Source organism: Lissotriton vulgaris, chromosome 5 (genome assembly GCF_964263255.1).
Source record: "Lissotriton vulgaris chromosome 5, aLisVul1.2, whole genome shotgun sequence".
Lineage (NCBI taxonomy): Eukaryota > Metazoa > Chordata > Amphibia > Caudata > Salamandridae > Lissotriton > Lissotriton vulgaris.
Genome location: NC_141693.1, coordinates 2,007,529,206 through 2,007,543,216, shown reverse-complemented (window position 1 = coordinate 2,007,543,216; position 14,011 = coordinate 2,007,529,206). Strand labels below are relative to the sequence as shown.

The 14,011-nt window shown below is 44.7% G+C and overlaps 1 protein-coding gene across 1 annotated transcript in view; it reads right to left on the bottom strand.

Moving 5' to 3' along the window:
* Positions 1 to 9,631, bottom strand: part of LOC147718003 (uncharacterized) — a 124,594-nt gene extending 114,963 nt beyond the window's left edge. Inside the window, exons 1-2 of the mRNA XM_086919899.1 lie at positions 9,246 to 9,631; positions 7,671 to 9,186 (exon numbers count right to left, since the gene is read on the bottom strand). Of these exons, the coding sequence (XP_086776025.1) occupies positions 7,671 to 9,186; positions 9,246 to 9,383 (1,654 nt within the window). The 5' untranslated portion in view covers positions 9,384 to 9,631. The remainder of the gene's footprint in view (positions 1 to 7,670; positions 9,187 to 9,245) is intronic.
* Between the last annotated feature and the right edge of the window lie 4,380 nt (positions 9,632 to 14,011).

Below are 14,011 nucleotides of genomic sequence, written 5' to 3'. Positions count from 1 at the left end.
TCTTATCACGTTTAGGCCATAAACTTCTTCCAGCGTTGTCACCTTAAATCTAGCAAGACCTTTGACTCTTGTCTCGCACATTCAAATTAAGGCTATTCACGACTCCTGTGAGTCCACTAAATTACATACAGCGGACTACACTCCTGCGAACTCTTGGTCAGTTAGGTTAAAATCACATATGACTAAACCTTTTCTAACATTCCTACAAAAAGCTTTCTACACAGTATAACCTTTAACACACATTTATATATACTCGAATTTAGCAAAGCAATGACTATAAGTGAATACATTCTACATATAACGCAGCATTTATTCTCGTGCTTACATCGTACTATACATTCTCTACACATTTCTTCGCTTTATGTTTTCGCCGTTTCTTTGTTTCATGATTACACACGTATATTCAGTGTTGCACGTTCTACTATTCTTAAGCATTTCTATACAATTCTATATTAGCCCACTATGTATACGGCCTTTCTAATTCTAATACACTTTATAGAATAGATACCTTTCCTTTACATTGGTTACATCTGCTAACTTTAAGCTACAAGTGTTAACTTCATGTTATAGATTCCACGTTTATACGATATGCTTGTGAATATGGTTCATACATATTTTTTTTATTCAAATTGCGCTCTCTCAGTTCCCCCCTTTGATGACTTCTAGGAGTCATCACTAAATGCAATTTGAATAACACCTTACACAGAACTAGTTACAACGTTCCCTCTTCTTATCGTTTCGAGTGCTCTTAAGCTTTTGTACTGTTGATCTTGCAAAGCAGCTAATCTCCTTTCTTGCTCTCTCATGGACCTTTGTAACCGGTTCGACCTATACCATTTATACAATTTAACTAACCCTAATAATGTGATTATGCAAATCAATACTATTAATACAGGTTTTAGTATGTACCACACAATGCTTTTACCAAGGTTGGCAAACCAACTTCCAACCTTTCCTACTCCATGACCTACTTTCTCCCAAACATTTGTTTTTGATAAATCTTCAATTTCTCTATGTATCTCCGTAATGTTTTGTATGACTTTCTCAAGTGGTTTTGAATTGTCTGGAATGTAAGTACAACATTCTTGGACCTTCAAAGCCTTGCAGACTCCGCCCTCTTTTGCTAGCAGTACATCTAAAGCAAGTCGATTCTGAAGAACCATTGCTCTAATCGACTGCATCTCTCCTTCTACTAGCATTAAAGACCTTGCAGTACTTGCAGATAATCTATCTACAACTGTAGCTAGTCTCCTGATCTTAACATCGTTAAGTATTAAACCTAACATAGGAAACATTGCTCCAAAAATGTCTCCAACCACTTCAGCATCTCCTATTTCCCTTTTCGCTCTTGTCGAAGCCTTTCCTTCTATGATCGCTAAATCCTTTGCATGATATATTTTGGGGAAGACAATTGCCAAGTAACACGAACCATACCAATTGTCAGGCAGTTTTACATAGGCATTTCTTCCACATACAAAATATACATTAGGAATAGCTTGCATCCCTTTCATGAAATCCTTCGTATAGTACTCTAAACGAAAAGCATGTTCGCAATTTACTTCACCTACAAATACACTCTCATAATACGTCTTGCTTCGAGTTAAACATAACTTTCCTTTCTGCGTTCTATCCAAAGCTATTGGACCATTGCTACCCTTCTTTTTGTGTGCTTTTTCTTCTTCGGTCCAATCTGTTTTCCATTGTCCTGACATTTTCAGAATCTTCTGCCTTCTGTATCTGTCGTCTACTTGTCCTATGAACTTTTTCTCTACCTCTGACACTTTGCAAGTCAGATTATTTCTGCGTGCATATGAAGTATCTAGTGTATCCCAAGGAAGAAAGAACTTGGCTAATCTGTCTTCCTTTTTGTAATAGTCCCACTTATTCATTTGCTTATAATTCGGGACTTCAGGCAGTACCGAATCATAATTTGAAAAGTAGTACTCAAATCCTTCTCTACCATAAAATATACTGAGCAATAAACTACATGTTAATCCATAAGTCAGTGGGAGATGATGATATCTGATGCCTTCGTCTACGGAAGCCGGCAATTGCATACATACATAGCATTCTTTGGCCTCCATGGCATCAATATATTCGTACAATAGCTTGGCATATGCATTTGACCTAAAATTTCCCTGTGACTCGTCTACGTGTAACCTACGAGCTTCATTTGCCAGTAACGCCTTTTCACGGATGACATTGCTCTCCTCCTTCTTCTCAACAAGAGCAGGTTTCAAAGTCGTTACAGGCTTTACATCTGTTGTCTCTCTTTCACTTGCATGTCCTACCATGTATGATGTGGTAACTACTGTAATAATAAGAAAAATTACTACCGCTATTAGTGTACCTATTATGCATTTGGCTTTTCGGTTTGGGTTGCCATTCTCCATGTTATCAAAACAGCGTAGCTCTTTCTTTTTCGAAGAAAAGTTCCTTTTCGAGTCTTTGTTTTGCTTCGTTTGCTTTCTCAGTCTGTAAAGTGCTCTTAATCAACAAAGTCTCTTTTCACAACAATGTCTTTTTCTCTTCAACAACAGACAACCCTAACCCTTCTCCGTCTTCTAAATGTAATCCCTAATTTTATTCTTCTTTCCACTCGGCGCTAGGTTATCTTCTTCTTTATAGCTTAAACACAAAAGTCTTTATGCATCTACAATTATTCTCGTACCTGCAGCTTTAATAACATGTTCCAATAATTCGAAACGAATGACTTTTTCTTCTTCTTCTGGTATTTGATGACCAAAAGTCGGAAACTGTAATCGATTTAGCACTAGATCTTTGATCCGACTTAGGTAAGGGGGTATGGGAAGTGTGAAAGTCAGTAACCCCTCAGTCTCGAGTCCAGGCGTCAACATCCATATCTCCACTGCCACAAATGGATCGAGATCGATAACTTTCACTTCTTTCACTCTCCCAGATTTCTGTCCCCAAGACATCTGCTAGATAAGTCCACTCTGGGGTGGCGTACCTTCTGCAGGGCACACGTACCCTTCTTGATCTTCTTGGACTCTCAGATCCTGAATCTGTAGTTTCTTCTTCTTGATCCGACTCTTCAGAAATCGGGACAAGGGTTCTCTCTTGATTTCCTTTTAAGCCTGGCCTTCTCCTTCTCTCCGGCCAACTGGCTTCGTCACTCCTTGCCCTCCTGCTCCTTGTTCTTGGACTTGTCTCTTGATCACTCACAGCTTGTTCGTTATCTGATTCGAACTCCCATGTACTCTCTTCTTCTGAGACGACTTCGGTCCCACTGGTGTCCTGACCATCGTCGGCCTGCTCCGACACCGGCTCAGCTTCTTCGATCACCTCTACAGCTTGGCTTTCCCCCTCTGTGGCTTCTCCGCTTTCCGCCGGATTCTCATCCGAGAGAGGAGCTGTTTCTTCCAGAGGTGTTGGCACTCTTCGGGTGTATGAAGCGTGTATCCAGTTGGGCAAACCTCCACACTTTACTGCAGTGTTCGTAACTAGTATGACTTGGAACGGTCCTCGCCAGCGCACGTCTAGACAGTTCTTCCTGACGTGCTTCTTCACCAGGACCCAGTCCCCCGGACACAGATCATGGCACAAGTCTTGTGCTGATGGAACCTCTGCAGCCTGGACCTGAAGGGACACAGAATTAATGGCATCAGATAGTCCCTTGCAGTAGTCCAAGATCAAATCGTCTGTGATGTTCAATAGCGCTGCAGTCGGAACCGATGGCAATCTCATAGCTCTTCCCATTAGCACCTCGTGTGGAGACAGACCTGTTTTCCTATCTGGTGTGCTACGTATGCTCATAAGAACGCAGTGGAGAAGTGTGGCTCACGGTGTAGAGCAGGCAGACCCGGAAGCTGAGGTCAGACCCGGGACCAGGGTTCAATTCCCGACGCGGCAGGGTCTTGAGCTCAAATGTCCACGGACTCGATAATTCTCGCTTCGGTGCCTGCTCTAATCATGGGTTCTCACTCTGCAACTCTGGGCATTAAGCTTGCTTAATCTCCACAACGGCCCCCCTGCGGCGGGATGCCTGGCTTTCACCTTGGGGATGCCCTGTAGGGGCTATCTCACAGGGAAAAGCCAGGACGGGTTCCCAAGGCAAGCGCCGGGAAACCTCCGGGTAGCTGTGCGCTCAATAAATGCAATAATAATAATAATAATAACCAATGGAAGTGCATCAGGCCAATTCAGGGATGTCGATGAACAAACCTTGGCAAGTCTGGACTTGATTGTACTGTTGATTTGTTCTACAATCCCTGAAGCTTCTGGTCGATAACTGCAATGGAGCTTCTGGTCAATACTCAAGGCTGAACATAGCATCTTCACTATTTCGCTATTGAAATGAGTTCCTCTGTCCGATTCCAAAGAGGATGGCACCCCGAACCTCGGTATCAACTCTCTAAGCAACAATTTTGCTACTGTAAGTGTATCACACCTACGTGTCGGGTAAGCTTCAACCCATCTAGAAAATATACAGACAATCACTAAAACGTATCTGAGCCTATTGCATTGAGGCATTTCAATGAAATCAAGCTGCATTCTATTGAAAGGCCCCCCAGACCTCCCAATGTGACTCAGTGTGACTGGTGTTCTCTTTCCTACGTTTAGTTGCTGACAGATCGCACAACGCTGACATACTGCTTCTGCCGCTACTCTAAACTTCGGATTAAACCACGTTTGTCTGAATACTCTCACCATGGCATCTCTACCTATGTGTGCTGATCTATGCAATTTCCTTGCCATTGGACTAACGAGTTCATTTGGTAAAACTGCTCTCCCATCTGCAGAAATCCAAAAGTTCATTTCACTTTTTGTACATCCAGCTGTCTCCCAGCCCTTTTTCTCATCATCTGGTGCATTTTCCTGAACACATTTTAGCTCATCCCATGTATCTACAGTGTCTAACAACATTGTCAATTCAGTTCTTTCCTGTATTCCCCCCACTTCTACATTAGTGTGAGAATAACCTTGTTCTGCACAATAACGTGCTACCTCGTCGGCATAACGGTTGCCTTGCGACACAAAATCTACATTCTTCGTGTGCGCGGCACATTTGACAACTGCTATGGCTGACGGACCTTGCAATGCCTCTAACAATAATCTCACGAATTCTCCATTCCTAATTGGAGAACCCGAGGAGGTCATGTAACCTCTTTGAGACCATAACTGCCCATAGTCGTGAACTACCCCGAAACCATACTGGCTATCGGTGTATATGGTGACTCGAATTTTGTTACCTGCTAAACAGGCACGCGTCAAAGCAATAATTTCAGCTACCTGAGCGGAATGTACTCCTTCCAGGCAGGCGGCTTCCACAACTCTGGTAATCGTACAAACTGCATAGGCTGCTCTCAGCTGACCGATATCGTCTCTTACGCATGAACCATCAACAAAGAATATTTCATCTGGGTCAGTCAATGGCTCATCTACGATATCTGGTCTCGGTTTGGTGCATAGTTCAGTCACATCTAGGCAGTCATGATCTGTACAAATTTCATCATCAATATCATTTGGAAGTGGCATCAAAGTAGCAGGATTCAAGACGGAGCATCTTTTTAGGGTCACATTCTCGGCAGCCAATATGACTTGCTCGTAGCGTGTGAGCCTGCTATTCGTCAGATGCTGAGTCTTAGTCCTGGTCATTAACAATTCTACAGAATGCGGTACGTACACCACTAACTGATGTCCCATTACCACACTTTCACATCGTTCAATGCTGACACCCGTTGCAGCTACGGATTTGAGACATCCGGGCAACGCTGCGGCTACTGGGTCTAATGTAGCCGAAAAATAAGCAACTGGCCTACGCGCATCTCCGTGTATCTGGGCCAAAACTGCTAAAGCGCATCCCTCTCTTTCGCAGCAGTAAAGTAAGAATGGTTTTGTGTAATCAGGCATTCCTAAAGCCGGGGCACGACATAAGTCCTCCCTCAGCTGCAAAAACGCCATCAAACAATCTTTGTCCCATGGTACCGGATCACTTACTCCTTTGTGCGTCAGTTGTAGTAAAGGTTTTGCCTTCAGTGAAAAGTTGGCTATCCACTGCCGACAATAACCGACCATGCCTAGAAACATCCTGACTTCTCTTTGTGTTTTAGGCGCGTTCATTTTCATGATCGCCTCTATTCTGTCTGGAGACACCTTCCGTTTTCCCTTTTCAATCCTGTGGCCCAAGTATTGCACTTCGGTCAGACAATACTGCAATTTACTTGGAGACACCTTGTGTCCGTTCTCGGCCAAGTGATTTAACAAGGTGATGGTGTCTACCTTGCAAGCTTCCTCAGTTTCTGACGCAACTAGGAGGTCGTCTATGTACTGGACTAGAACCGAGTTCTTGGGCAGTACTAGACTTTCAAGATTCTTCTTCAGCAGCTGGTTAAAAATCGATGGGCTTTCTGTATACCCCTGAGGGATACAACACCATGTTAAAACGCGATTTTCCAGCTTAAAAGCGAACAAATACTGGCTCTCCTCATCTAAAGGAATCGAAAAGAAAGCCTGGCATAAGTCTATCACGGTGAACCATTCAGCTTGGAACGGTATCTGAAACAATATCACTGATGGATTCGGTACCACTGGACAACATGAAACAACGATATTATTAATCTTTCGAAGGTCCTGCACTATTCTGTATTTTCCACTAGGCTTCTGCAAACCCATAATCGGGGAGTTACATGGACTTCCCACGATCTCCTTCAGTATTCCCTGTTTAATCATGGATTCGATCACGGGCTTTATTCCTGCAATCGTCTCCGGTGTCAACTTATATTGTGGTATTCTCGGATACTCGGCATTGGGTCTTACCATGATCTTTACTGGCTCTACCCCTTTGATCAATCCTATTTCTTCTCCAGTGAAATCCCACACCTCAGCTGACACTTTCTCCCTCAAATCCTGTGGAAGCTCCTCCACTGTCAAGGTAGGATATAGTTCCACACATTCCTGCGAGTTTGCAACCTTAAAATCGGCATCCTCATCGTTGGTCTGCACTTCTACTCCTTCAGGTGTGCAATGTATTGTGCAATTCAGTTTACACAACAGATCTCTTCCTAACAGACACACAGGGCTAGAATCACAGATTACAAACTGATGTTCATCACTGTAATTCCCTATCTTTACTGACACTGGTTCTGTCAGAGGATTCGTCATCCTCCTGTTTGCGACTCCTACCACCTGAATCGTCTCTCCCGACATTGGCAAACCTGGGACTACCGCTGATCTCAAGGTGGATCGAGTGGCCCCCGTGTCTACCAAAAAGGTCGTAGGACATCCAGCCACCTCAGCTTCTACGTATGGTCCTCTCTGATCTACTTCCAGGGCCGCTCCTAGAGTACAGTCTTCTTCTCTATTCACTCGTTGCCCTGTAAGAGGATCAACGTAGTAGCATTCTTCTCCTCCTACGAACAATGGCATTTGTCTATAGGTTTTCCCTCCATTTGTAATGCGAGGCGGTTGAGGGAACGGCGCTCGAGGAGTCTGATTCCCCCCTTTGATAAACTTTCCCTTCGGGACTGCTGTTCCCTTTACCATGCTGGGTTGAACCTCATCCTCCTCCTGTTCTAACTCCCCCGTCTCGACATTATAGGGACACTCGCGTCTCCAATGTCCCACCTCGTTACACTGATGGCACCTCGTTGTCTTTTTCAGTGTCGCGATATCTATTCTCGGTCTCGGTCTTTCTTCTTCATCTCTGCTCTGATTATTCTGTTTCTTTGCTGGTGTGCCTGTTCCCTGTTGCCGTTGTCCACCCTTTCCAGCTGATTGCATCTGCACCAACATCAGCTTTTCTTTAAGTTTCTTTGCTTTTGAGTCTATTTCGTCGCTACAGTACCTCGCATACCTCAGAATCTCATCCAAAGGTTTATTCTGCCAACAAATCAAATGCTGTTGAATCATTAGGCTTATGTCTGGTCTCAATCCTAGAACAAACTTCGACACAAATTGTCCTATGTCTTTGGGATCCATGACATCCAACCCGCTATACTGTTTGAATGCTTTCAGCAATCTCTCATAAAACTCGTGAACTGTCTCTTTAGGTTCCTGAGTTGTTCGATCTATCTTAACCCAGTCTATGTCCTGCACTGGTACTTTCTCTTTTAACCATGCTATTACTCTCTCGTACTTTTCCATGACTCTATCTGATGGACCATTCGTCCTGGCATCTCTCGGAGGCTCGCAAGCGGGCCATTCGACACTAAGCTTGCATGCCGTCCACAAATCTCCGGGTACTACAATATCAAACAGGGTGTTCAAATCGATCCACAGTACCTTAGAGATCTTCACGAACCTCTCTACCTGCTTGTACCACTCCACGGGGTTCTCTCTTAACTTGGGGAAAGAATTAGTAAATGCCGCTAAATCCCCCCTACTCCAGGGCACATGGACGTAGTTTCCGTTCGCGATTTCTCGCAAAGGGAAAGCTTCCATTCGCATTAGCTCTCCATCTTGGGACTTCGCAAGTGTGCTCCTTCTGACGGACCCCCTCTTGGACCATCTTTCCTCCCATCTATCCAGATCCCTCCATATTCTGATACACATGATTAGTTCCCTTATGTGTACCCTTAGCCCAATCGTCCTACGCTCATCTAGATCCTGATCCGTGCAATTTAGCCTATGGTTGGCCTGTAAAGCTTTAGTCCGTGACATGTCTATCATATACTTGTCTGCCAATTCAGATAATTTTTCATGAGCTGCCCTTGCTTTCCGAGCAACATCCTTAGATAAAAACAGTATTTCATCCGGTTCGTACAGCTCTAACCTTTCTATTGCCACTGTGCCGTCAATTATCTCATCCAAGTCTGATTTTAAACTCGTTACATCAAGCCGTCTTGCTTTTAGTTCAGCTCTCAGTACGTCAGTCCTAGGTTGTTCACTTACACCCCTCTCACCTCCACTATGCGCCCTACGTCTAAGCACAGGTGAGTTATGAGGAGTTCTTCTTCCATCTCTTTGTTCCCACCTCTCTAGATCCCAAGCTTTTCCATCTTCCCTTGGGGTATGGTGGAACATTGATCTATTCCCCATTACTACATTCCGTCTTTTCGGCTCGGTTTCTCTAGATACAATATAGGATCCTCCGTGCTGTTCTGTATCACTGCAAATCCCTTGCTGTCTGGTGTCGCTCAATAAAATGAAGGGTCCTCCACGGTCCTCCATGTTCCCGCGATCTCGTTCGTGATCACCGGATGCATGGCGAGACGTTTCGCGACTCTCCATATTCCCCTGACTTCGTCCGTGATCACCGGATGCATGGCGAGACGCTTCGCGACTCTCCATGTTCCCGTGATTCCAATGTCGCACATTTTTGTCCGGGGCATGGTGAGTGCACTTGAAACTATTTCGGTACTCCTGCGTCTTTCGTTCCCCCTCACTAAGGACGACGCGAGGCACTCCCCCACACCCTGCATTCCTGTCGTCGCACATTTGCCTATTGCCACTGACAATATGGCAAGTATCTCCTCTGCTTCCTTGACTCCCTCCCTCCCACTCAGGGCTGCTTTCGCCAGCTCCGCAGTGAGAGAGGATCCTGTTATCCTGGTCACTCCATTCTGCTCCTGTTTCTAATCTTTTATTCTGAGTCTCTTCGGCAGCATCCCATTCTCTCAAATACTCCCTTAATTCCTTATAGGATTTCGGTTTCGGTCCCCTCAGATCCATCTGTCCTCTTTGGCCCCCCTGTTCTATCCAGGGACCCGTTGCGGAATCTAGTGGGGTACTCCGACTCATTGGTCCTAGCAACTGCCTCTGGGAATTGATCGTATTATTCCTTCCCTCTATCTCTGCCCTTTCCCTGTCCCATCGTGCCTGTTCCTCCTGCTGGACTCCCTCTGGGTTGTAGATTGACACTATAGGGCCTATGGTAACAGGAACTTGTAAAGCGTCGGGCATTTGATACGACCTTGCATGCTGTGTTTCTGGCACCTTCTGGACCACGAATCTTCCTACTACTCTCTGTACGGGACTAGATTGAGGTACTTCCTCACCTTTCTTGGCATCCCACTCTGTTACTGGGAGCGAATTATATTCCCCCCATCTAGCTCCGTCCCCTTTCGGCTTCTCTGTTGTACGGAGGTGGTCTATCTGTTAACAGTCTTTCTATCAAATCCTCATCCGGCTCGCTATCCTCATCTTCTTCTAGAGTTTTCTTTTCTCCCGTAGCTTCTAGCATTGTGAACAGTTTGTCTGCTTCTATCTTTTGCACCCTCCACTTTTTAGCTTCATCGTCCCATTTAGCATCCTGCACTGCTTTTACCGATCGCCTCACTCTTTCCTGGCGTCTCTTTAAGCTCTTTTCGTGTGCTGCTCTAAACCATGCACTAAGGGCTTCGAACTGTGTTGCCTCGGTAGAGGTCTCGTTGCTAGAATTACCGCTTTCAGTTGATTCAATACTTCTAGCTTAAACGTCCCGTATCTCGGAAACGTCAATTCCTTATTCCCTTCTGTTAGCTTATTCCACTCGGAGATCCATAATATCGAGTGTAAGCCTACATTCACTGCCATGTGATAAGCTGGTGTGCCTTCTGGTGGAGCTTCTTCTCCGGCATACAAGTTTCTTCTATCTCTCTTAAAGATCGCCCTTAACCGTTTAAAACACTTCATTTTCGATAATCTACGATTTTCCTTTTCTCTTCCTTGTTTACGTCCCGATGACAAACCAACCAATCCCTACGCGGCTCTCGCTAATCGGCCTATCCCAGCGCGACTCTATGCTGACCGACCAATCTCAGCGCGGCTCTACGCTGACGTCACTCGTCCCCTCTGCAGCAGTTCCCCTCCTTTCTCAACTCGTCTCACGATCTTGCATGCGTTTTCATTCATACGCTGAAAAATGACTACTTCCGTCCAAGCGATCACTTTTCTCTGACTGTACGGCCACAGTCTAACTGTAATTGTCACCTCAACTGACGAGACGTCTTTCCTCACACGGTCAGACGCTCGCCTTAACTGATAGGTTACTTACACACAGTAAACGTCCGACCAGCGTCCGTTACTCATTCACTCACTCTTACGCTCCCCCTATCATCGGTCTGTCGGGCGATCAATGGTACCTCATGACCCCCTTTCAATGGTGAACAATTACTCTGGGTGTTCGATACACCCGAACCACTTAAGCTCTCCTTGAACTTAAGATTTTATCCGGTTGCGCGCGCTCACAACCTTCCCTCAATCACACTACAGGCATTCAACTCCGCTTGACATTACAACACAGGTACAACATAAAACACCGCAATCTTACAACGCATGACCCTTATACTCACTCTCGACCGACTCTGCTGCTTTTCTCTCGACGCACCGTCAGCACCTTCTTCGGCAGGGATTCTTCTTCTGGTCGTCGATGACTAGGGACCTTGGGGTAATCTAGACCTGACCTAGGTTGTCTTCCTCAAGAAGAAAACCATCCTCTGCTACCAACTGCGGGGAATGAGATTTTGATACCCTTTTTGATCACTTAGATACTAATCTCATTCATCAATTTGGATCGGTTATTTTCTGTCATTGAGTAAAAGACAAACCCCGCATAGGTTAGATAAACCCCATAAACTGACGCAACTCTGAAGGACCACTGACAACTGATGAAGTTTTAAAAGTTTTATATAAAATCTGAATTAAGTTGCATATACAATCCTCTCAGGATAAAATTCAATAAGTATACAAAAGAATACAATTAGAGTCAATTCCTAAATCTCCAGATTAAAGCATCACAATGTGGTCCCGTTGCGTCATCTACAAAAAGAATAAACAAGTTAATTCTGTCCCTACTCTGTACTAGGTGGCATCCCTACTTCGCAAGTTCCTTACCTAAAAAGGTGTCAGCAGTTTGACTTCCAAAGAAGTTCAAACTCTCTTAACCCCTAATGGTAACTTATGTCGAGAAGCAGTACCCTCTCTGCCTACCCATCCGCTCTCTAAGGGTCCTCGGCCTACTGCTCTCTTGCGCTCTGATCTCTCTCAGCGCTCGCTCCTAACTTGCTATCAGGCCATCTGTGCTATCTTCTCCCCGGGGTACTGTCCCTAAATACACAATCACAGTATGGGTGGAACGCCCCTTCGACGCCCACCACGTACTTTCTCCATGATGTCATTCCTTGCTCTCTCCATGGCTTCATCTCTTCGCATCGTCCGTTAAGTTGACCCTTCTCCTTAGACGCCATCTTCGTCTTCTTGCTGGTGACTTCATTTGACATTTCATTTGACACTTTCGGAGCAAAAGTCTATCACCTCAGCAGAACTCTACTCTTTACGACTGTATTCGTAACCTTAGTTGGTCCTGTGAACGGTCATTTCTAAACAAGACTCAAATTCCAAGCGTCTCTTATCACGTTTAGGCCATAAACTTCTTCCAGCGTTGTCACCTTAAATCTAGCAAGACCTTTGACTCTTGTCTCGCACATTCAAATTAAGGCTATTCACGACTCCTGTGAGTCCACTAAATTACATACAGCGGACTACACTCCTGCGAACTCTTGGTCAGTTAGGTTAAAATCACATATGACTAAACCTTTTCTAACATTCCTACAAAAAGCTTTCTACACAGTATAACCTTTAACACACATTTATATATACTCGAATTTAGCAAAGCAATGACTATAAGTGAATACATTCTACATATAACGCAACATTTATTCTCGTGCTTACATCGTGCTATACATTCTCTACACATTTCTTCGCTTTATGTTTTCGCCGTTTCTTTGTTTCATGATTACACACGTATATTCAGTGTTGCACGTTCTACTATTCTTAAGCATTTCTATACAATTCTATATTAGCCCACTATGTATACGGCCTTTCTAATTCTAATACACTTTATAGAATAGATACCTTTCCTATTACATTGGTTACATCTGCTAACTTTAAGCTACAAGTGTTAACTTCATGTTATAGATTCCACGTTTATACGATATGCTTGTGAATATGGTTCATACATATTTTTTTTATTCAAATTGCGCTCTCTCAGTTGCATGCACATTTTTCATGCGCACACAACTTATTTAATACATACTGATAGGTGCCACGTCACCAGGACACCTGGTGTCCTTGCTTTATCACAATATACGCACACAGCAGACGGAAGCCCCTAGTTCTTCTCGCACTAGATGGCATCAGGAGCTGGGACATGAGATCACTGATGACCAGTGGTTATGCTGCTGCCTTCAAATGGAACAGAGCTCTGCCAGTTCGAGACTTCGCGTCACGCATTACACATTTTTGCAACGCCTATATTACACACCCGCTAAAGTGTTTCGATTTAATTTGAGAACCACAGATAGCTGTGTCAGGTGTGGCAGCCCTGAGGCTGACGTCTTACACTTGGCCTGAGAGTGTCCCAGAATTAGTGAGTACTGGGCCCAAATATTCGATGCCCTGTGCCAGATGGCCCCCATTACTCTAGAGTGCACACCATTGATAGCGCTGTTTGGCTAAACATATCCCAAACCCTATCTCAAATCCCTTGCCATTGCATTAAAATTAGCTAAGCGTGCAGTGGCCTGCCGCTGGGGTAGAGGGCGAGCCCGAAGTTCAAGGAATGGCTGGATGACTTAGTATATTGTCAAGATCAACTGACTCTGTATTGTATTGTATTGTATCGTTATTTATATAGCGCGGTTGCTGCCCAATGGGCGTCCAAGCGCTGAAGAAACATTGCCCAGAGCTTGGAAACCAAGAAACATATGGGGTCCCTTAAGGAGCTACCTTCTTCCTCCATCTGCGGAGTCCATGCCTGATGAACCGTAGATGTTAGGGCATTAAAGACTTTCACATGTCGGGCACATGTCGTGCGTGGGACACTCCAGCAGACCTAGCATTATAGAAAGTGTCATATTGCACAGATGATGCCTTTTGTGCTGTGTATGATGTTTCCCTGTCCCCCAGTGCTTATGTGAAGGTCTCCACACTCACGGCATTCCCCCAATTGCTCACCTGCCCCATGGCACGAGGTCTAAAGTTTTTTATGCTCATTGGACATCAAGTTACAATTATAGAAAGGAATGAATACACCTGCAGGGGTCACGAGCCTCCTGTGCAAAGACATTGC